A 21,229-nucleotide genomic window follows, 5' to 3' on the forward strand; every position below is an offset into this window, starting at 1 on the left:
CTGCATCCACAAGGGAAAATACACTTCGATTTTGTCTTTATCTCACTTTCATCTCCAGAATCTTGTCACAAACCTTCAGCTTTTTATTACTAAATTTCTCTTCTGACTCCAGCTGCGAGAACAAATAGCTACTAGCATAAACACAACGCTATAGCTACGTCACCGGTTGTCATGTCATCGAAAGTTCCATTGGCCTTGGTTTTTGGAAATGTCAGTTGCATGACCCACATCTGCAGACTGACAAGAGAAATCTGTCTAGCTATGTAATGTCTATCCATTTATCTACGTATGTCTCCGCAAATTTATCAAGTATACGTCCCCTTTAAGCCTCCGAGCATCCAAGTCTTGCTCTCGATGAAGGGCCAACATGCTTCACCACAGCTGGAAAGCAAAGGCAGAAGCTGATGTGCCGCTGGGCTCCACGGGGGGCAATGAGCTGGCAACCGACAGATACTGCGGTGCAGAAGGCAGGCGGTTGGGAAAACTTTGCCTCTTCACGCTGATAGATGCGGTGATGTGGCAGTATCGCCACGTTTACACTTGCCGCCGCACTCTTTAGCGCGGCTAACCATGATCATGGGTCACTGTAAATAAACCTTTAGTTTCAGGACGGAAAACTGAAAAGGTCAAATTATTTTATTGAGGAATTTATCGAGTGCAATGTCGGGTTTCACGTTAAGCACCAACGGTCAAACCCAAGTTGAGTGTCAAGTTTATTTTTTGCCAAGTCACGTCGTCAAAATTGCGACTCCAAGCCAGAATCCAAAACGCAATGACTCGAGTTCCCATCGCTGCAAAAGTGTGCTACTTAGTGGTAAAACGATGCGCCAAAAATCACTGCTTCCTGAGTTTCAAGGTCATGGTTCGGTCCACGTTGGGTATAGTCAAGCAACCAAAGGCAAAATATTAAACTGCTCATCTTTTGGACCACGGTTGTCTGACACTGCAAATGTTTTTATTTTGTGCAACCACTTAAAGTAAAATTGAGTAAATTCAAAACACCATTTTTGTGGTGGCTTACCAGATTTTGACCTTTCATATTGGTCGTGGCAAGAATGTATTGAACGTGGCGCTGCTATTAACACAGCTTTACTCTACTGCTACATGCCTGCCTGCATAGCGAATATGTTTTCAAATTGATCTTGCAGTACAGACTAAAATTGTCAAAATTGGGACAAAAAAAAGAGAATAGACAAAATGGTGGTTTAGTGAAATCTTTCCCACTCCATTCTCCCCAAGCCGCCGCAGAGGGGGTTCATTATCCGCACTGCTCCTCCACTAATTATTCTCATGGTTATGTGGGGTAATTACCATTTTGCAGCCTAACATCCACACTGCCTGCTTGGCTCTGCATCACTCGCAAAAGCCCGCCAATGGCTGCTCTATTGCAGTCTCATCAGTCTAATTATAGCATTTCCCAACTTGTGAAAACTGCAAATTCTCCCGTTATGCTCGTCGGGACTGTGGTTGAAATGCTAGAAGTGGCCGGAACTCGGTGGCTCAAGCCTGGTAATCTGGAAATCAGAAATCTGGGCCTCTTGAAGTCAACAAGTGGATGCAGAGTTTTTTTTTATGTCAATTGGAATATGAGCAGCTCCAACTTTGGTTGTGCAAGAACGTTGCCATCTTTGACTTGAAGCTGTGTCTCATAATCCCCCTTTGGCATTTTGGGGTCACAGCAAGCATAATCAGGAGGCCACGTTCATTAAGGAGCTGAGAAGTAGGGAACAGCAAAGAGGCCGCGAGGCCGAGGCTAAAAGCGGGGTGGCGGTGAGCTGCGGAGTGTTGTTCGAGGTGACAACATGAATGGTCTAAGCGGCAGATGATAGACAGCCGGGTCAAGCAGGTGGAATGCGGACCGTAGAGGAACTCATGACAGACGGAACGCACGTTCTCTTTGACCCCAATTACTGGAGGTGTTTCTTTTCACCACATAATCCGCTGGCCTCCGATTGGTTTCACCCGCTTGTTTTTTTTTTTCTTCTACCCAGCCCCAAGGAAGTCAAACATCTGACGAGACTGCCCATCTGTCAAATTTAAAAAAGCTACGATTGGCATTTGTGTGGAATGGATCACTTTTTAGTGAAGGTCGTCGGCAGTCTGTCGCGCTGGTTCCTTTTCTTTCCGGTCAGTCACTTTGCTTTCTGGAGCGACTTTTGAAAACTGTTTGAATGCTTCGGTTTGACTGTTTCAGTTCGGTTTGCATGTGTCTGTCAGTTACTTAAAGTTATAAGTAATAAAGAAAAAAAATCCTGAATCATGAGTGTGCTTGTGTTGAAAAGGGGGCTGATTTGGGATGCTTTTATTTGCGAGGTCGATGGAGTATCGTGGATAGCTAGCAATCTGGCGGTCGCCGTAAATCCTTGTCATCCTGACCTGCGTCTGTCCGTCTTTCCGCAGAGACACTCATGGACTCCACCACAGCCACAGCCGAGCTCGGCTGGACCGTCTATCCGGTGTCGGGATCCAGCGACAACAGCGTGAGTCACGCCGGCCGCATCATTTGCCAAAAGTGTCAAAGTCATGTGTGTGAGTGTGTGTGGTCAACCTCTGCTTTTTGTAAGCGTGCGTACGTTTGTTCAATCTCCATGACAAATGCGCTGGTTTCTCTGCACCACTGTTTGGGTTTCTCACTCTGAGGTCAAAGTTGAATCTATGAGCCGGGAACCAACCAAAGGAGGAGCCCAGTGGGTGTTTTGAGGGGGGCTGCACTTCATTTAGAGACCCCAATAGGAATAGACACCAAGTCGACGTTTTTGATTAAACGATACGGAAATGTCATACCTTCATTGTCTGGAGTGAAATAATCATGATAATCTGTTTTATCGCAATATTAGCAAAAGAAAAAAAAAGTGCCAGAGGGGATTGTAATAAAACAATGTCCTTTTAGTTCCATTCAAAAAAATAATCAACTGGTTACTAATAATAAAATAATTAGGGCCCATAATCTATTAGTTCTGCTAATTGTCCAAGATTTTTTTCCCACACATTAACGCATTACAACATAAAACAAACATAATGGCAATCAAACATCTACCGTAATTTTCGGACTATAAATCGCGTTTTTTTTTCATAGTTTGGGTGGGGGGGGGGGTTCGACTTATACTCAGGAGCGACTTATACATGTTTTTTTTTCACAAATTTTTACTTGATCATTAACACATCACTTACAAGTATAGTTGACCACTTCACATGTTATTTTTAGTATAGTTGATCACTTCACATGCTTTGATATCTTTATCTTGAACATATTCAAAACATGAAAAATAGAGAGAAAAAATCAAATAAAGTAATTAACACTTTAAAGCGCCATATCCTCTGGACATGTCCTCTGTCACCAGGATGACATAAAGGACGAGAAATTTGATCGATGGATTTAATGATTTGGAGTGACACAAATGGTTTGATAATATTGTTGTTTATGTGATAGTTATTTAAAATATACCGTTTTTTTCCGTGTATAGTGCGCAAAATTTAACTAATTTATTGTCCTAAAATCTGGGGTGCGCATTATACATGGGTACAAAAAAATCTTTTAATTTTTTTTGTTTTTAATTTTTTTTTTTTTTTTTAAAGTCCCAATGATCGTCACACACGCAGGGAGGCAATGGGTCCCATTTTTATAGTCTTTGGTATGGTCTTAACTAGGCTGGATGTAATTTTTTTTGTTGGCGTTGATTTCTCCGACTGCCCGTAAACGCACCACCGCGCTCCGTGCGCGCACGGGAAAAAGGCGGCTCTGTATGGGAGAGACGTTGAAGAGGAATAAAAACACCCTTGGAAACCAAAACTTGCCCCTCGTCGTGACTCGGAGCCGCAACAAATGTTTCGGATTTGTGTAGGGTACATTGTGACAGACAGCAAACGAGCAGGTGATTGAGCAAGCGTCTGATAAGAGAGCATTGCGGTCGCATGGAGCGTGTTTGAAGTGAACAGCAGAGAAGAAAGGAACAAGGCAAAGTGTTGTGAAATAAAATGCACAGAACGGCTGCGCAAGACACGTCAGCTATATAAAGAGCGAGAGTTGTTTTCTTCCTATTGGTTTCAATTCACAGTTTAATTAGCAGTTTCAATCAGCAAATAACAAAATGCGTATTACAGGTAATATTTTATTTCACAACACTGCCTTGTTCCTTTGGTCTCTGCTGTTCATCCTAAAAAACAAAGGCGCTCTTTAAGCAATGCGACAGTGAGCGCCCGGCGCGCTGCGGTTGCGCGACCGCACCAAATTAAGCTCCCTGCGCAGTGCGCACTGAGGTCCACTTAAATTTTAGAAAGTACATCAGGACTTTGAAAATATCTTCTAAATTTCAGCGACGGCTCTGTCACAATAATGCTACCAGCGCGGTGCAGTTGGGCGGTCGGCGGCGCGCTACGGTTGAGCGTTCTCTTTCGCACTCTCTCCCTCTCGCTCTCTCTCGCTCTCGCACACACGCGCACACACACACACGCGACGAGGGGCAAGTTTTGGTTTCCAAGGGTGTTTTTATTCCTCTTCAACGTCTCTCCCATACAGAGCCGCCTTTTTCACGTCCGCACGCGTCTTTCCCGTGCGCGCACGGAGCGCGGTGGTGCGTTTACGGGCAGTCGGAGAAATCAACGCCAACAAAAAAAATTACATCCAGCCTAGTTAAGACCATACCAAAGACTATAAAAATGGGACCCATTGCCTCCCTGCGTGTGTGACGATCATTGGGACTTAAAAAAATAAAAATTAAAAAAAAAAATTCATAAAAATTGGGTGCGTATTATACATGGGTACAGGCGTTTTTTCCAGCATCAGCATGCCATTTTTAGGGTGCGTATTATACATGGGGGCGCACTATACACGGAAAAAAACGGTAGTCTATATATCGTTGTATGGGCCTGTGGAATAATTTGAACTGCGGCGCGGCACATGGCATTGTTGAGAAAGGACGATCGATAAAAGACGAGAAATTTGATCGATGGATTTAATAATTTGGAGTGACACAAATGGTTTGATAATATTGTTGTTTATGTGATAGTTTTTTAAAATATAGTTTATATATCGTTGTATGGGCCTGTGGAATAATTTGAACTGCGGCACACGGCATTGTTGACAAAGGACGATTGATGGATTTAATGAATTGGAGTGACACAGATGGTTTTATAAACGTGTTATTTATGTAATCGTTTTTTTTAAAATAACTGAATGTTACGTCAGGCCCGTTCCCAGCTCCTCGTTTGTGTTTGTCACGTTAGCATACCGTATCGTTTAGCCTGTTGTTGCTCGTTCATGTCTGTTCTTTGTGTTGGATTTTGTCGAATAAATTGCCCCCCAAAATGCGACTTATACTCCGGAGCGACTCATATATGTTTTTTTTTCACATTTTTGGGCATTTTATGGCTGGTGCGACTTATACTCCGGAGCGACTTATAGTCCGAAAATTACGGTACTTCAAAATAGGAAATAAAAAAATGGTCCAATTTTTGTCTCTGTTGTTAGTTAAACAACTGCGAGGCACTTTTTGAGTTATTTGTTTTGTTTATGTGGTTTGTATTTGCATTAATGATCCCCTCTGTGATCCATTGAACCATCACAGACTTGAGAGCTAAATAGTTTGCCGATGCAGACGCAAAGCTTCGGAGGCGATGGCGTCGTTTGATGCTTAACGTTTCCACCGAGGCTGCCAAGATTCCCGCATTCCTGGCGGCCACATGCAAGACATGCAGGGTGCGCAGGCGAGCCAAAACCAGTGTCTCGGCTTTGCATCGTTTCTGTGCCATTAAATTCCATCTTCTCTAAGATAGGACCAAAAAAAGGGAAGATGTCGACTTATTTTCTGGAGCTTTCCCCAAGAAAACAACAAAAAAGCCCATTGCCAATTTTTCTCAATTATTTACGCTTCTGTGGTTTGTAATAAAGATGGTTTGAATTAGCTCCCGTCGCGCTGGTGAGGCTGGCCTTCGCCGGTTCCATGATAACAACTTTAAAGATGTTCTTCATCTCCTTCATCCTGTGAACGCCCGCTGTCGCCTTCCTGCTGTTCCTGACAAGCAACGCGGTCTAACGGCTTCCTTTTTCTCCTGCCATCACCGGAGTCTGTCAGTTATTTTCATGACCGCATTTACTCATGTCGTGGCCAGGGACGTTTATTTATCCAGCATTACCGGACCTCTTTCAGGAGTTTTATGGGGCTTTCATTTATACAAATGTTTCAGGGTAATAACAAAATATTGACATGGATTGATTTTTTCTTTTTCTTATCTTCAGATCAGATTGTTCTTTTCTTTGGTCCTTAACTTTTTTCTTAGAATGGTGACAGAGGTTGTCCCTTTCTGATCCATTTGCTCTTTAGTTGGCTAGCTTAATGCTAATACATAAATGGGAAACTGCTTGCACGGGACAACGCAAATCGATGTTGCGGTATTTTGACCCATTAAGCTTCCATCCGTCCATCATCCGGGGTCGGGTTGTGGTGGCAGCGCCTCTTCTGGAGGCATTCCCAGGACGGACGTAATGCCTGGCCCGTCCCTGGGAAAATGTGAGTACTCGGGACAGCTTTACAGGTGCCACTCATGCTCGACAGATGCTACGTTATTTTGTGGCAAAAACAAAGGGCGACTGAGCATGATGCACTGAGCTCACCCTTAGGCCCAGCACAACAGGTGGAGAAACTCACACACACGCTATGTTCACATACTGTACATGCTGGGTTCCACGGGCTCAACCGGTGGATCAGTAATATCCAAGTCAAGCGCTTTTTGAGCTTCATGAAATTCCTCCCGATCTGACACCAGATACTTTGCGGCCCGATGGAAATCCAAACATGTATAAGCAGAATATGAAGTCAGAAATGTTCTGTCAGTTGGCCTTATTCTACTCCCGCTTTACGATACATTAGAATGTCAAATTAATCACATAGGAATTTTCCTTCCTGTGTTTTTTTTTCTGGCGCCCGCAGCTCTTTTCGTACGAATCTTCCCTTTAGTAATTGTAATAAATGACAGCCAGACTTAACCCCGAATGCACTGACAACCGGTGGAAAATGTACATGGAGCACAATTTTTCCTCTGGCGGTATGGGGATGTTCTTGATACCCATGCTGGTTAACCGGTGCAGACAGCATGTTTTAGGAATAATAAAGTACCGTTTTTTTCTGTGTATAATGCGCCCCCATGTATAATACACACCCTAAAAATGGTATGTTGATGCTGGAAAAAAGCCTGTACCCATGTATAATACGCACCCAATTTTTATGAATTATACATGGGTACAAAAAAATCTTTTAATTTTTTTTGTTTTTAATTTTATTTTTTATTTTTTTAAGTCCCAATGATCGTCACACACGCAGGGAGGCAATGGGTCCCATTTTTATAGTCTTTGGTATGGTCTTAACTAGGCTGGATGTAATTTTTTTTGTTTGCGTTGATTTCTCCGACTGCCCGTAAAGGCACCACCGCGATCAGTTGCGGACATGTGAAAAAGGCGTGCGGACGTGAAAAAGGCGGCTCTGTATGGGAGAGACGTTGAAGAGGAATAAAAACACCCTTGGAAACCAAAACTTGCCCCTCGTCGTGACTCGGATCCGCAACAAATGTTTCGGATTTGTGTAGGGTACATTGTGACAGCAAACGAGCAGGTGATCGAGCAAGCGTCTGATACGAGAGCATTGCGGTCGTATGGAGCGTGTTTGAAGTGAACAGCAGAGACTAGGGGTGTAAATCGCGGGTTTTGTCACGATACGATATATCGATACAAAGAACTACGATACGATATTTGCCGATATCTTAAAGCCTGCTGCGATTCATTCACGATATATCACGATATAGTGCACTACGATCGTTTTTTCTTTTTTTTTTTTTTTTAATAAAAAATATAGAACAATATCCTGATTTATAACAATTCGTACGCAAAATCAACAAGGTACTGCAAACTCTTCATTTAGGAAATTACAAGAGTATTGTAGTATACAAAGTGCTTATTTTAACACTGAACTTTGATGTCGTGTTTTTTCTTTAAATGTGCGGCGAGATTTGTGGTCCCTGAATATTTGATCACCGCATGGCAGGATTTACAAACTGCACGTGTCTTGTCCGTTGAGCCATCTTTTCTTTGGAATCCAAAGTGCTTCCAAACGAATGACTTGAAGCCTAAAGGGGAGCAAATTTCCTCGTGTTTTTGGACACTAGCCATAGCACCAGCCCAGGAGCCGCGTACTAGTTGTCGACTCCCCTTTCACGTGCCTGCTCTGCTCACAACACAACACGCCGCCGCGCCACTGCTCCCGGAAAAAGGAAGGAAGCAACAATGAACTGGATTTCAAAACAAAATCGCGTCTAATGTCCGAGGTCAAACACGGCGATATAAATCGATGTTTACGTTTAGCTTCGATGCCAATAAATAGAGCATTAAATCGATTAATCGATGTGTATCGATGAATCGTTACACCCCTAGTCACCCTGTCTTTTTGTTCCACGTCTTTGTCGGTCAGTCCTGTTGTTGGTTTTGTTGTACCCTGATTTTCTTAAAAAAAAAAATATATATATATATATATATATATATATATATATATTTTTTTTTAAATTGTACCCATGTATAATGCGCACCCCAGATTTTAGGACAATAAATTAGTTAAATTTTCTTTTTAAACTCCATTTCTTCCATATTCATCTTGGGCCCTCTGGATGGCAGTCCATAATATTGGATACTTGTGTTTTTCTGTGACCACTCTTAGCTGGTGGAGTGATGATTGCAACTTTTCAAAAATAACCTTGCTTGCGCAGACCAAGCACCAGATCAAGTATATGACACGCCTCTTGTGAAGAGCAATCCAGCATTGCAGACTTAAGTAGCTAACGTGTTCTCCTCAAGTGGGCTGCAGAAATGCCACCAAGAACTGGTTCGACCCTCTGACCTACTTGTAGGTGCTGAAGTGCGCTGTCAACGACAGCTAGTTAGCCGTGAACGGGTGCGCGGCAAGGAGCTAATGTATAAACGCGACTAAGGTCTTCCACCAGGCGACATGGCGTCTTCGGTTTGTTTTTTATTACGTTGTAATGCCGTAATTCTTAGTGTGTCACAAGTTATCCAAAATAGCAGAGAAATGTCATTAGAACATTAAGGAGGGGCTGTTATGCTTTCGTTTCACAATTGAAGACTGTTCTCAGGTGTCTTAATGACTCGTGTCAAATTAATTGACGTTTTCATCAAAATATTTAATCAAGATTAATAGAACTTTAAAGGCAACCAGTGCAGAAATATGTCACAGATTCCATTTATTAAATGCAACTACAAACTATTTACTCTGACCACAAATGACGATGGGACAACCGATGAGTGAATACAAAAGTCAACTAGAGCCTTAGAGGTGTATGTTTTTGACGCAATGTGAGTCATCTTCCGAGGAAAGAGAAAATGGAGCGATGTGAATAATTGATGTACGTCTGTCAGTGATGATGTAGCGTCGGCAGCACTCTGAGTGCTGTGTACATTGAAATTCACAATGCGAGCGCAACACCACAGCTTTTAGAAAAAAGAAATAGTGTCAGGAGCATATCCCCACTGCTGCCGGACTCTTTTACTGCTGAGAAGCAGATGCTGTGCTGATATGAGGCCTCGTATAAATAATATACAGTAGATGACATGACAGATGACATGACATGGGAGAAAGTATTTTTTGGCTTAGGAACATACCACCCCAAAGCTCGCTTACAGTTCTAATGTTTCTCATAAGATAAACAGATGCGCTAAATTCTGAAGCTTTTCAGACTGTGCCAGCTAATTTAGGTGGAGTATGATGGAAAAATTTGATGTCATCATTTTGAGACTTTGCAAAGTTTTCAGTCACAAGGGCTTGGCAAATACATGCAGGTCACCATCAAGATGTAAATAATAATTATTGAATTATTTAATTATTGTATATAATTATTTAAGTAATTATACATTTATAATTAATAATTATATATATTTATATATAATGAATTAATTATTAAACTGATAAATATTAAACCACTAAAAGAAGACAAATATTGATGTTTCTACACCTGAATACTGAAAAAACCCTGCATCCTCCAAATGACACAAAATCACTTGTATGATATAAAACTCACAAAGAAACAGCTGGTCATATTGTCACAGGTTAGAATAAGAGCCCACCCCCCCAAAACAACCCTGGAACAAACGTCATAGAATAAGCCACTTTCTACTCCTGCTTTCTGGCGACATGCAGCACCCGCGCTACCTCCACCTTGGCTGCTTAAAACACATGACCACCCTGTCGCAGCACTCCCCAACCAAAAGCTGTGAAAATGAAGACGTTTCTTCTAATTTCACACTCGGCGCTTGATCGTTAGGCCCTTATTATGCCCCATTTGCTTCTCTCCGCTGGCCGTGATGAAAGCGGGCCAAAGGAGCTGTGACAGGACAAAAAGGGGCCCCTCCAGCACAACACATTTTGTTTGGGGTCTTTTTTTGCTGCCCCAACCGCTTCCCCCTCCCGCATGACCGCTATGGCTTCTCCCAATAGCCCCCCACCTGTCTCTGTATTAGTTTGTGTCTAACTACGAGCTGCAGATGGTCTGCTCTTGTTTAATTGGCCCTTGGCTTCCCTGCCGCTCGTCAGCAAGTGGGAAAGGTCAATGGCTGCTTCTGACCTGCGATGATAATGTGTGCTTAGGAAAAAAAAAAAAAAAAAAAAAAACGGTGCCAGCGTATCTCTATCCTGTCTCATCCTGTTTGGAAGCAAAATAAGTTGATATTTTGAGAGTATTGCCACACTCCAAAACACCCCAAACTTTGCAGCCATGTTCTATAAGGTGAATATTTTTATATGTGAGAGTTAAAATACAAAATTCAGCCCCCTAGGAGCGAACACACAAAAAAGTCTCAAGAAAGGCATGCACAAAAAGTCAGTCTGACATTTTAAGATGGAACAACCATTTGTCATTTTGCCACATTTCCAGTGGTCTTGACTTTTCCGACAGTTTGCCCATTGCTACCAAATTTGAACTCCATACACCAGACAAATAGACACCGCAAAATTGTAGATGCCAGAGTATGGCAGTGAAGTTTTGGCTCACGCAAATACAAAACATTGAATAATATAGATTGAGAATCCAACTCCCAAAGCCAGTAGGTTTCACAGTATTGTGATTCCACAGTATTGCTTTAAAAAAGAGACCATGTTGCCCACCCAAGTCACCAACTATGTTCCCTGTCAGACAACGGATTGAAAGTTTTCAGATCTCACTAAACAAGTTTGTCCGTGTCAGTATTTGTTTTATCCCTGGCCGCATGTGTCCATTTCTTTTGTTTAGTTTTCGCCCTGGAAATGGTCTGGGCTAAACCGAGCATCACACTCAATGGTGATGAATTAGGACATGGGAATAAAGAATTTGAGCCGTTCTAATTAGACACAGAGTGTTTGATGGAATGCCAGTTTTTGTAACAAGAGGGGCTGACTTTCCCCTCCCCGGCCGCCGTCAAAATGTGTCAAAGTCCTGGCTAAGTGGGCTCTAATTTGAGAGATTATATCAACTGTGAAGTGGAGCGACTGCAGCTGATGCAAAACTGCTCTCTGGGGTTGAGAAACACTTTTCCCCCCTCGAGCTGAGATGTCAAGGTCAAGGTTGCGACCTGTTTGCTGATGCCAGTGCATAGTGTTTAATGTTGATGCCCTTGATCTGCGGCCAAGGGGGCCTGAAGAGATCTGTAGAAAGACGGACAGAGAAACCAAGAGAGTGAGAGAGGTCTTACTTTGGTGTGTAAAATGCAGACCAGATTCCAGGTGAATTCGATAAGTCTTCATGCGGTCGCTTGGTGGAAATTCTATCCGCTGCTCTGGATGTGATTGATGTTTCTCTGGATTTGCCTGAAGTGAAAAGAAGCTTTTCACCGTGCCAGGAAGCCATTACAGTATGCGCTCCATTAAGATACAAAAGATACAACAATGTCGGATGCGATGTCGCCCAAAGCGAGTTGAGTGTCACATCAGGCTCGGAAACATGGGCTCAAACCTCTATTAATATACATAGTGTTTTTGTTTTTTGTTTTTTAAGGCCATCTTCCTTCATTCTAATTTGCAGAACTGATTAGACAGTAAATAAATAAATAAATAAATACAATGTGGAGCACTATGAAAGTCGCTTGTGAGCACGTCTGACCCACTTCCCCCTTCCCGACTGTGATGTAAAGCACAGTGACTTTAAGTTCAGCGTCTTCGGAAGGAATTACAGTATGAGAATCGTTTCTCCAATTAAAGCCAACACTTTGGTAAACATTAATATTAGAGCACCAAAGTTTATTAAGCAGCATGCTATCGTAAGAAAGAAAATCCCTTGTGTTTGTTACTCAATATTAGCAATAATGTTAGTCGGTCTGTCTGATAACATCTGCAGGTTTATCATAAGCACCCACTTCTGAAAAAAAATCCCCAAAAAATATATATATATATATCCCCAAAAATGCACATCATGCCTGTTTAATTAATATTTAAAAATTGTGGTGAAAAATTGCAATAATTTACCCAATCTATATTTAGTACATTACTTTGAAATAAACTATTGTGATTAAAATGTCACTTACATTTGTTAAATCAAGCAGAATAATTGATGTACCCCCAAAATCTGTTTATACAGTGACTCCATTAAACATGCAGAATAACAGAAGGGTTCAAGTCACGCTCACGCTTCAGTGAACACTTTGATTGAAAAAAGCAAGTATAATTACAAACTGACAACTTTACTGCCCAATACAACAAATCACAGTCCTTCAACAAGGGCTAAAATGATACGCGCTGTTAACACCGCCTGGCATACTATAAAAAAAAATGAAGCAGGAGGTTGCATTTTATCTTTAAATGTTATCAGCCACACATTTCCGCCAATGTTTGTGGATAAGCGAGACACGGATCATGACATCAGTGCAGATTTACTGGGCGAAAAACTTAACAGCGAGTGGAAATACAAATGAATTGGCCATCTGTCATGTATTGTCTTTTTCTCCTGCTCTGTGTGTTCTTAAAATAGAAATAGAATAATGTACCCTTTGTTGTCACTGCAATGCAATTACTTATGCAGTGAGCGCTTTCGTGAGATGCTTAAAATACCCGATAAGGGGAAAAAATAGATTAATTTCTTTTCCGTATGTGTAATTAAAACTAAGACAAAATTATTACACAATATATGGAAAGATGATGCAATCAAGTTCAACATTGATACAGATAGACGATGCATTATCACACTCGCATAGGAACTTTAATGAGTCCATACAATTTGGACTATATTTTTAATTAAATGGGCAGCACAATACAATAATGGATATTATAATTGTAAAGAAGTTCAGGGTTCCAATCGTGACTGATATCTGTATCTAAAGAATAAAACGCTTCACGCTAAGCTAAGAATCTACAGTATCTGCATCTCTTGAGGTCCTCCCGCTCCTCTTGTTTTCTTGTTTATATATTCAGTGTTGAAAATGACCTTATCAGCTTGATCAAATTAATGGGTGCAAGGTTCAAAGCGTACCAACAGGACCTCCGGGCTCAGAAAACACATGCTGGGAAAAAAGAAAACAAAATGCTGTTTCTCATTTTGTTCCTCTTTGGGTGGAATCTCTTTAACTAAGAGATGTGATGTTTCTTTGCACTGTGTAATCAATTTAATCACAATGTCGCCTTAAGCTGATTACGCGCAGATAATTACATTTTTTCAAAGTGCGCATGGCAACAAACACATTTTGGGTGGAAAACAGAAACCGACGGAGGTTTATTACTGTTTGTTCCTAATGAGAACCATGTTGACCTTCTACTTCTCTACAGTGGCGGCTGTGATTTTTTTTTTTTCATTCCCTGCTGAATTGGATGAATTTGTTCACTCCCTTACAAATAAATAAACTGTTTTTAATTGTTACGGTTGTTTATTGAATTACTGATTATAATACTTCACTCAATAAAACATGCATTTTATCACTTATATTGTGTCTGATATTACCAAAGTTATTAAACAATCATACAATTTTAATTTTAACTGTTAAAATGGCCACATATACAGCCAATCTTTGTTGGCCGGAACTCAAGAAAGAACAAGCTAATGACAACTCCGTGTTTCTCCGACAGTGGGAGGAGGTGAGCGGCTACGACGAAAACATGAACACCATTCGCACCTACCAGGTGTGCAACGTTTTCGACAACAACCAAAACAACTGGGTGCGCACTAAATACATCCGGCGGCGCGGCGCGCAGAGAATTCACGTGGAGATGAAGTTCTCCGTCAGGGACTGCAGCAGCATCCCCAACGTTCCCGGCTCCTGCAAAGAGACGTTCAACCTCTACTACTATGAGTCGGACGCTGACACGGCGACCAGGACCTCTCCGGCCTGGATGGAGAACCCCTGGATCAAGGTGGACACCATAGCGGCCGACGAAAGTTTCTCCCAGGTGGACCTCGGCGGGAGAGTGATGAAGATCAACACCGAGGTCCGCAGCTTCGGGCCCGTGTCAAGAAACGGCTTCTACCTGGCCTTCCAGGACTACGGCGGCTGCATGTCCCTCATAGCCGTCCGAGTCTTCTACCGAAAGTGTGCTCGCATCATCACCAACGGGGCGTTATTCCAAGAGACCTTGTCCGGGGCGGAGAGCACCTCGCTGGTGGCGGCGCGGGGGGTTTGCATCTCCAACGCGGAGGAGGTGGACGTCCCCATCAAGCTGTATTGCAACGGTGACGGCGAATGGATGGTACCCATCGGACGCTGCATGTGCAAGGCTGGCAACGAGGCGGCGCAAAACGGGACCGTGTGTCGAGGTACGTCTCTTTTTGTTCTGTCTTCAAGCCGATATTTTTATTGTCTGGTAGTTTTAGAGTTGTTATTGGATGAATCGGGCTTACGTAAAATGAAAATTTTGTTTTTTGTATGTTGGGGGAAAAGTAAATCTTCAGGTAAAAATAGGTGGAGTTACCTGCTTGATTCATATTCCATAGACTAAATATTAACAAGTCCTCTAACAAGGGCTCCAAATGATTAATCGAATATCAATCATTATTCATTAACCTGAAAATTGAATAGTAGTTCAGAAGACGGGCAACTAAAGTGGGTAAAGAGCTAGATTTACTCTTCAGTCTGTTGATTGATCGTTGACACGAGGATTCTGACATACTGTAGCCACACCCTGCTGCAAACACAAGCCAGATCAGACTTTTTAGCCTTCCAAACTGGCGCCAGCTGAACTGAAATGAACTCAACCATTTGGTGGAAAGCAGCTTTGCAGTATTGACTTGAATCACTCGTCATCAAGATTTTTATCTTTACCGCAAAGCCTGTATTCCACCAAATGGAATGTTTCATTTCACATGCATTACACTGATCTGAAATGAGTTTGATTTAAATTTATGGCCAACCAAGCCGTGTTTGGTGACACACAAAATGGGCTCCTCAGGCACATTTGTAGGATTTAGTCTAACAATTTAGTAAAGGCAAAATAATACAAGTAATGTAATGTCAACAAAAAGAATGTGCATTGCAAAAACAATCGTTTGCACTCTAAATCTTTTAAAGCTATTGTACAAACCCAGGTAGCACATGTAACATCTGATCTCCAGGGCTGTGGACTCGGTCGGATTTTTGCACCGAGTCCGAGTCCGGCCTCTTGACCACGAGTCCGAGTCCGGCTGTCCATTTTTTCTGTTAATTCACGTGACTGCTTAGTCTTTATTCAAGGCTAATTTAGATCAAAATCTAAATAATTACAACAGTTTTGTGATGGCTTTGTCTTTATTAAACATATGAACGAATACAATAAACAGATACTTTCAAGTTTTAATCATTAATTACACCATTATAGCTCAGACATTTATCTAATAATTAGTATACTAGAAATATAAATAATTAGTGACGACCCCACAACTATCGAAACACATCAATGATATAAGCTGGGTGACATAATCGTCCTTGACATTAGTACATAATGTAATCATTAGCCTAAGTGCAACTCAACGTGGCCGCATTGATCGTAACTTACGCTCCGTTTCCCCCCCAAATCTAGAGGCAAAACATTGTTCTCTCGCTGCTCCCGGGTTCTTCCATCTTGGCTGCGTGCGGGGCATTGTGGGTCTTGTACGTGCACGCACGCACGCACGCAAGCAGGGCTGTGGACAGTATTCCTACGCGCATTCTCAGCAGCATGATGAAAATAAAATTGAACGTATTTTTTTTATTGTCGGACTTGGTGGACTCGGTCAAAATCAGCACCGAGTCCGAGTCCGGCAAAAATGACAGAGTCCGACGAGTCCGAGTCCCCGAGTCCGAGTCCACAGCCCTGCTGATCTCCCTCCATCGTTGCCAACAAAACGCTACCTCTTCAGATGGCCTTCATTTTCCCTTCCCTACTGGAAGCCCTCTCACAGGCGCATCGATTGGACGTCTGAAAACGTCGATGTAACCAGTTTGCGTCCCATCCTATCCAGCGCGGGGGGTGCTGTTTAACTCTCCATGAGGCCTCGCTGGTTGGAAACAGCATGACAGCGTGTCATCCGCATGCCTTCCGGCCATCTTGAAAAACCACCCACCTGCACTCATGATGACTGTGTTCCTGTCCTGTAATTGCAACACGTCCCCCAATGTGTGTGTGTGTGTGTGTGTGCATGTGTGTGTGTCAGTGGCCATTATGGTTAGCACATGCTTTTGACTTCATTCAGCATGATTATGATGTTAGTTAAACTGAGCCACCTCCTATCATAAACATTTCAATATTTCATTCAAAAAGTCTTTAAATCTGTTTCCGTATATCAGAAAAAATCCCGGAGAAGAATTCTGGCTGGTACTAAACCACCATTTTAAGATTTTACCGTAACACCCATAGTAACTGGATAACATACAATTTAGTGTCAGAGATGATTTATAGCAGTAGCTCCACTAAACTGTGTAATCCCCTGACTGCTATGCTAACAGCGACAAGCTTTAGGAGGAGTGCGGGCCAATACCGGGCACACATGAGGATACTCAATCTGTTCCGCCGCAATGAGTCGGCATCTCGGCGTAATTACGCCCGTCTGCTTGTTTTTTGTGACCTCCGTGTAAGTCACTCCATGTTGCATATCTCAACGTCTCTGGAGTTGCGTTTTTTCACGCTGCTCTTGTGGTACTAAATTGGATTATACAAGTAATTGTTTTCCACTCAGCAGAGACAACACGTTGATCCAATTTGGTTTCCTCGCAATTCTGAACACGCTCAATCAGCAGAGTTCACACTCCACTGGGTTACACGCATAATGATCCTCAAAATGTGAGACCCCAAACATCACATGGAAATAAGCATGGGCTTACTGCTCTTATGGTGGATTGTGTCCTCAAGCATAAAATTATCACCATCAACAATCGTCTCCTTCCGAAAGCCAAATATCTGTCGTCTGACCTGAATGGAGATCAAGTCATTTTCTAATTAGCCATCATTTTCCTTCAAGCCACCACACATAAAACCATTTGCCATCGTTGAACAGTTTTGATTGTCAGCCTTTGCAGATCGGGGAGGAAAATTAGTCTGAACACAATCGACACCACAGCACAATCACTCAAGACAGTTTTTTTTAAGAGACATCCAATACTCTGATTTTAATTGAAAGGTCTAATTAACTCTGTTTTTTATTTTTTTATTTTTAATTTAATGATTTTATATTTATCTTACACAGAGGCTCATAATACCTACACTTTAGTTTCTGAGAAAATCTTTACCCCACATGATGTGATTCTGGGAGGCTGCAACATGAGTCAAAATCCTGGAACTCGATGCCTTCACCCCTTTGTGTTGAAAGTACCTTTCACTCTACCAGTCGCAATTGATGTCCCATCACAATTATTGAACAGCTTTAACACTTGACAGCCCCAATTGTTTTCCTGGCAGATCATCAGATCGCACATAGAGGATAATGGTTAAGAATAAGCTTTTTAGAGACATATGATAATTGTGTGTTTAAAGTTAAAGTCCCAATGATCGTCACACACACATCTGGGTGTGGTGAAATTTGTCCTCTGCATTTGACCCATCCCCGTGTGATTTTGATCCATCCCCTGGGGGAGAGGGGAGCAGTGAGCAGCAGCGGCGCTGCGCTCGGGAATCATTTGGTGATCTAACCCCCCAATTCCAACCCTCAATGCTGAGTACCAAGCACGGAGGCAATGGGTCCCATTTTTATAGTCTTTGGTATGACCCGGCCGGGGTTTGAACCCACAACCTTCCAGTCTCAGGACGGACACTCTACCACTAGGCCACTGAGCTGGTTGTCAGACATTTGAGTACCTATATGGTGAGAGCGGGAAGCCGCAACCCTGAATATGCAAATTCTTGCTCACTCTGATGGAAAACCGGGAATCTGTCTCAAATTACAGTATTTTTCGGACTAAAAGTCGCTCCGGAATATAGGTCGCATTAGCCATAAAATGGACAATAACGTGAAAAGAAACATACAAAGTCGCTCCGGAGTACAAGTCGCATTTTGGGGGAAATTTATTCGACAAAATGTCACGGATTCGGGGTGTGGAAATGGAGCAGGGCGACCAAGTGCAGCTTGGACCAGGGTTTATTGAAGGGAAACTCAAAAGACTCGGCAACTGACATAACTTTCTAACAAACCAACAACAGGACTGACCGACAAAGACGTGAAACAAAAAGACCGGGTGACATTACCATAACAGCAACAAACAAAACCTCATAACAGCAACAACCAACATCATCAATGCTCCGACAGGGAGTAACACACAGACAGGACTAAAATACAAGACAGGTAACAAGAGGCAGGTGAGAATGATCGCACTGATCATGGGCACACAGGAGGGGTGGGGCGAGCACACAGACACACTGACAAACTATGGACATGATCACACAGGAGGGGAGGGGCGAGCACACAGACATGATCGGGGATGAGTCGTGACACAAAATCCAACAAAATCCAGCGCCCTGACATCAGCCTCGTCGTTATTCCACAGATCTAGTATATAACTACCGTTTTTTTCCATGTATAATGCACCCCCATGTATAATACGCACCCTAAAAATGGCATGTCGATGCTGGAAAAAAGCCTGTACCCGTGTATAATACGCACCCAAATTTTGACTCCTACTTAAGTCCGTAAACGTAAAATTATTTCAGAAAAAAGATCATCTTTGGGTACAACCGGATGTTATTCTGCCGGTCAGTATCACTGCGCATGCGCTAGCAAACTCGATAGCGAAGAAATGTTTCGGATTTGTGTAGGGTACATTGTGACAGCAAAGAGCAGGTGATCGAGCAAGCGTCTGATACGAGAACATTGTGTTCGTATGGAGCGTGTTTGAAGTGAACAGCAGAGAAGAAAGCGCATCTGTAATGGCGGCCTCCGTATCATATCTGGATTAAAAAAAATATATATATATTTTTTTTGTACCCATGTATAATGCGCACCCCAGATTTTAGGACAATAAATTTGTTACATTTTGCGCATTATACATGGAAAAAAACTGCATATTGTAGCGTTAACAAAGTACAAGGAAAGACGAGGGTTTGGTAAACGGCTCTTTATTTAACAAAACAAGAGTTCAACGAGCCAACAACTACTGAACTGTAACGATATAAACATAGTCATCATCATCGGCATCACAGTCTCGAAAGACCATAGATTTCTTGTGTCTGGAGGTTAAGTGTTCTTTGCACAGTGTCTGCTGTGACTGGTGAGTCCTACCCGTGAGAGGCAGACACGGCCACAGATGTTACAGGTGTGGGCCGGATCCGGTGAAGGTAGGGGCATGGTGGCTTGCTGCTTCCTCAACTTCCTTTTCGTTTCTCGATGTTGAGCCAGGGTGATTTCGTAGGTCTGCAGCCCGTTTCGGAGAGCCTGTTGCCATTTGTGGCGATCCTGGGCGACGTCTTCCCAGGTGGCTGGGTTGATGTTGAAGGATTTGAGGTCTTGTTTGCAGACATCCTTGTAGCGGAGCAGTGGGCGGCCTACCTGCCTTTTGCCTGATTTTAGCTCTGCATATAAGATGTCCTTTGGCATACGACCGTCTTCCATCCGACGGACATGGCCAGCCAGCGGAGATGCCGCTGCTTCAGCAGGGAGAGCATAGTGGGGAGCTGTGCACTCTCCAGGACTGCACTGTCTGTGATCCTGTCCTAGCAGGTAATGCCCACTATGCGTCTCAGGCAACGCAGATGGTAAGAGTTTAGCCTTCTCTCTTGATGTGCATAAAGAGTCCAGGCTTCACTGCCATACAAGAGTGTACTGACGACACAGGCCCTGTACACTTGCACCTTTGTATGGATGGTGAGCTTGCTGTTCTGCCATACTCTGGGTGTCAGTTTTCCAAAGGTAGAAGCTGCTTTCCCAATCCGGCTGCTGACCTCGGCATCGAGTGACAAATTGCAGGTGATGGTAGACCCAAGATAGATAAAGCTGCTTACAGCTTACAGTGTGTAGTTGTCGATGGTGATGGAGGGTGGGACAGTAGTCCCCTGGCCCATTGTCTTGGTTTTGTTTAGGCTGATGGTCAGGTTGAAGTCCTGACATGCTTTGCTGAACCGGTCTAGAAGAGTCTGCAGGTGTTCCTTAGTGTGTGTTGCCAATGCTGCATCATCAGCAAACAACATGTCCCAAATGGTGAGTGGTCTGGTCTTGGTTTTTGCTCTCAGTCGGGATAGGTTGAATAGTTTGCCGTCTGTCCTGGTGTGTAAGTAGACTCCCTCAGTTTATGTTCCGAAGGCTTGGCGCAGGAGGAGAGAGAAGAATATCCCAAACAGAGTGGGTGCCAGCACGCATCCCTGTTTGACACCACAACGGATGTTAAAGGACTCAGAAGTGCACCCATCGTACTGGACAGTACCTTTCATGTCAGTGTGGAAGGACTGGAGGATGCTGAGGAGTTTTGGCGGGCAACCTATCCGTTCCACCATTTGGAAAAGGCCGCTCCTGCTCACCAGGTCAAAAGCCTTGGTAAGGTCAACGAAGCCCATGCAGAGAGGTTTATGTTGTTCTCTGCACTTCTCCTGCAGCTGTCTCAGGGTGAAGATCATGTCTAGAGTTGATCTTCCTGCTCTGAACCCTGCCTGTGACTCTGGGTAGAGCTTCTCTGCGAGGACTTGGAGTCTGTTTAGTACAACTCGAGCAAAGAGCTTACCGGTAATGCTGAGTAGGGAGATGCCACGGTAGTTGTTACAGTCACCCCTGTCTCCCTTGTTTTTGTACAAGGTGACGATGTTAGCGTTTCTCATGTCCTGTGGGACAGAGCTTTCTTTCCAGCACAGGC

General features: G+C 43.1%; 1 protein-coding gene across 4 annotated transcripts in view; it reads left to right on the forward strand.

Annotated features, from left to right (window-relative positions):
* ephb2b (eph receptor B2b) overlaps nucleotides 1-21,229 on the forward strand; it is a 103,354-nt gene that overhangs the window by 36,812 nt on the left and 45,313 nt on the right. For all 4 annotated transcript variants that reach the window (XM_061291487.1, XM_061291489.1, XM_061291490.1 and 1 more), the window contains exons 2-3: nucleotides 2,401-2,480; nucleotides 14,079-14,763. In XM_061291487.1, coding sequence (XP_061147471.1) covers nucleotides 2,401-2,480; nucleotides 14,079-14,763 — 765 coding nt within the window. The remainder of the gene's footprint in view (nucleotides 1-2,400; nucleotides 2,481-14,078; nucleotides 14,764-21,229) is intronic.

The sequence above is a fragment of the Syngnathus typhle genome, linkage group LG11 (genome assembly GCF_033458585.1).
Source record: "Syngnathus typhle isolate RoL2023-S1 ecotype Sweden linkage group LG11, RoL_Styp_1.0, whole genome shotgun sequence".
NCBI classification, from domain to species: Eukaryota; Metazoa; Chordata; class Actinopteri; order Syngnathiformes; family Syngnathidae; genus Syngnathus; species Syngnathus typhle.